This window comes from Corvus brachyrhynchos, unplaced genomic scaffold, assembly GCF_000691975.1.
Source record: "Corvus brachyrhynchos isolate BGI_N302 unplaced genomic scaffold, ASM69197v1 scaffold338, whole genome shotgun sequence".
Lineage (NCBI taxonomy): Eukaryota > Metazoa > Chordata > Aves > Passeriformes > Corvidae > Corvus > Corvus brachyrhynchos.
In genome coordinates, this window is record NW_008239334.1 from 121,911 (window position 1) to 124,557 (window position 2,647).

Sequence of the window (2,647 nt, forward strand, 5' to 3'; positions counted from 1 at the left end):
CCCCCGCTGCCTCTTCATGCCTGGCTGGCTGCTCGTCTCGGGCTGTGCAGTGGGGAAGCTCTCCCTGAGCTCGCCATGGTGGCTCCAGGTCTTCCTCGGAGCGCTGCGATCATTCAGGCTGGGAGAATGTGGCCGAGCAGCTCGAGCGTGTGTGTGTCAGCTCGCATTTGCTCGGCCTCGCTTGCCTCTCCTGTGTTGCTCCTCTGTTCGTAGCTCTTTCTAATCTAAATAATTCTCCCTTGCTGGGATCCTTTCTCCAACCTTTCCATTTTCCCTGAGGCGAGAGAACGTGGAGGATGGAGCTGGCCACGCTCGTGTTGGTCAAAGCCTCAGCATCCACCCGGCTCTGGTGGCACTGGCCCCTGTCCCTCTGGAAGGTGGGTAGCTGATGCCTGGTGCTGTCCTGCCGTGCAAACCGCCTTGGATGAAGCCACCTCCATCAGGGAGCAGAGCCACCCCTCCAAACAGTCATCCTGGGATGGCAGGACGGGGCACGCTGCGGGCAGGATGCTGCCGGACCCATGCGCGGCTCCTCCTCCTCCTCCTCCGGACGCGTCACCTCTGCTCTCTGGCTTTCCCCGGGCAAAACAAATGTGAGGATGAGGCTTCCGCCTGTTGTGTTGGGGCTTCAATCTGTGGCTCTTTGGGCGTGGGCAGAGCCAAAATGAAGCCCAGCTTGGGAAAGTCCCGTCACCAGGGCAGCCAGGCAGGTTGTGGTGGGTGTAAGCAGCGGGGACGGGGTTAATGTAAAGGTTTATGTAAGAGCCACGATGATGTGGGGGAGGTTTCCTGAGCTGCACCTTTAATTGTTATGGCCTTGTGGTTCAACCATGAATTTCCCTCTGTTTGGTAACACAGTTCCTCTTAGGGGCTCTGGGACTCGTGATTTTATTTCTCTTTCATAGTTCATGAACACCAAAAGCGGAACCAGCTTTGCTGCTTCCATGTCCTTCTGCTGCCCTCTCCCTCCCAGCCATGTCTGGCAGGGACTGGGACAGCTTTGGGTTCATTACCTGTGGGCTCCCCAAATATTCTGGCATTACAGGCTCGGTTCAATCCAGGCAGAGGTGGGAACAGCCTGTGCAAAGCTTCCAGCACCGGCCCTACAAATGTGTAAAGCAGCTGGCGCCAGTTGGCAGTGAGTTTGCAGGGGAAGATTAGAAGAGGAAAATCCTTTGAAGAGAAACCCTTTTGCTTTATTAGGAAAAAATGCTCCTTGCCCTGTGCTAGCCGGGTCAGGGGAATCCAAAGCCTGTGTGTGTGATCCAGGCAGGGGCAAGCTCTGCTTTGCTTCCCTGCTGATAATTTGGGGGATGACAGCCTGCCTCTCTTCGCTGTAGGTTTATTCTTACTGCAACTCAAGAAGAGTTTATTTTAACCCCTGTGGTGCAGACAGGTCCCGAGGGGAGCTCCTGGGGGTGGTTTGGGGCCTGGGTACACTCCTGCAGGCCCTGGTGGAGGGGTGGGTGCTGCATGGCCTGTGCTGTTCCGCTGGGCACTGAGGAGAATAGGGTGGGACCAGAATACACACGGAAATAAAACCACCCTGCCTGCAAGAGCAGCTGGAGCGCCCGGGGTGAGCGTGGGGCAGCCCTGGAAAATGGACAGCTCAACACCCCAGTGTGAGCCTGATCCTCACTTTCCATGGAAATTGCCCGTGGGAGGTGAGTTTTTCCTGGGCAAGCTCTTGCACAGGGATATCCTGCCCATCTGAGTGCTCCTGGCTGGCCTAGGGGCAGCAGCGTTTGGGGCTGTGGTGGCACCCACAGCGAGGAGGGATGGTGGGACAGTGTCCTCGGCCACCTCCTGCCCTGCCAGGGGAGGAGGGAGCTTCCTGTCGTGACTCATGGAACATCATCCCAGGAGGAGGCGGCGAGACTGAAGAGACTGAATCAGTGGTGCCTGAGGACACACTCGGAGAGGGAACGTGAGCGTGGGCAGCTCCAGCCCCCTGCTCTGCTCCAGAGCTTTCCTTCCTTCCTTCCTTCCTTCCTCGTGCCCATCCACCTTTGCTGTGCTTGTCCTGAGGTGATGGGTGGGAAATTCAGCTCCATGTGATGCCGAGCTCTTCCTTGGAGCTGAAGCTCTTTTTTGATGCCTGCAGGCCCAGGCTGGAGCCTGGACTTGGGTTTGGGTTTGCTTAGACGGTGCTGTCCTGCAGAAACCCTGATGAGCTGTTTTGTTTTCAAGAGCTGCTTCCAGGGTTTGTCTTTCCAAGGTGGGGAAAAGCCCAGAGCTGCTGCAGGAGCTCCTGAGGAGCCTTTGCTGCTCTCAGGGTCCTGGACAGGCTGGGCTGGGCTGGGCTGGACTGGGCTGGGCTGGGCTCTGGGCTGGGCTGGGCTGGGCTGTGCCATCCGCTGATGGGAGCAGTGCAGGAGCCCTCGGCTGGGGGGCTCTAATGAAGCTAATGAGGGTGTTTAGCTGGGCACGGAATGGAGGGCTCTAATGAAGCTAATGAGGGTGTTTAGCTGGGCACGGAACTAATTTCTCTCGTGGCATATAAAGGCTCCTGGGGGAGCTGGGCTGAGCCAAGGCACAGGATGGCAGCAAACACCATCTGCCCAAATCTTGGAGGTGTCAAGCTGCTGAGAGGGGAGCTGGAATGCTGCTGAAAGCTGAATTTCCTCCCTAATTGCCAGGGGGGTGG

The 2,647-nt window shown here is 57.5% G+C and overlaps 1 protein-coding gene across 2 annotated transcripts in view; it reads left to right on the forward strand.

Annotated features, from left to right (window-relative positions):
- MAPKAPK2 (mitogen-activated protein kinase-activated protein kinase 2) overlaps positions 1 to 2,647 on the forward strand; it is a 12,507-nt gene that overhangs the window by 1,032 nt on the left and 8,828 nt on the right. Inside the window, exon 3 of one of the 2 annotated variants that reach the window (XM_017741154.1) lies at positions 280 to 377. The exons of the other annotated variant lie outside the window; for it this stretch is intronic. Within the exon in view, the coding sequence (XP_017596643.1) occupies positions 280 to 377 (98 nt within the window). The remainder of the gene's footprint in view (positions 1 to 279; positions 378 to 2,647) is intronic. 2 annotated transcript variants of the gene reach the window in all.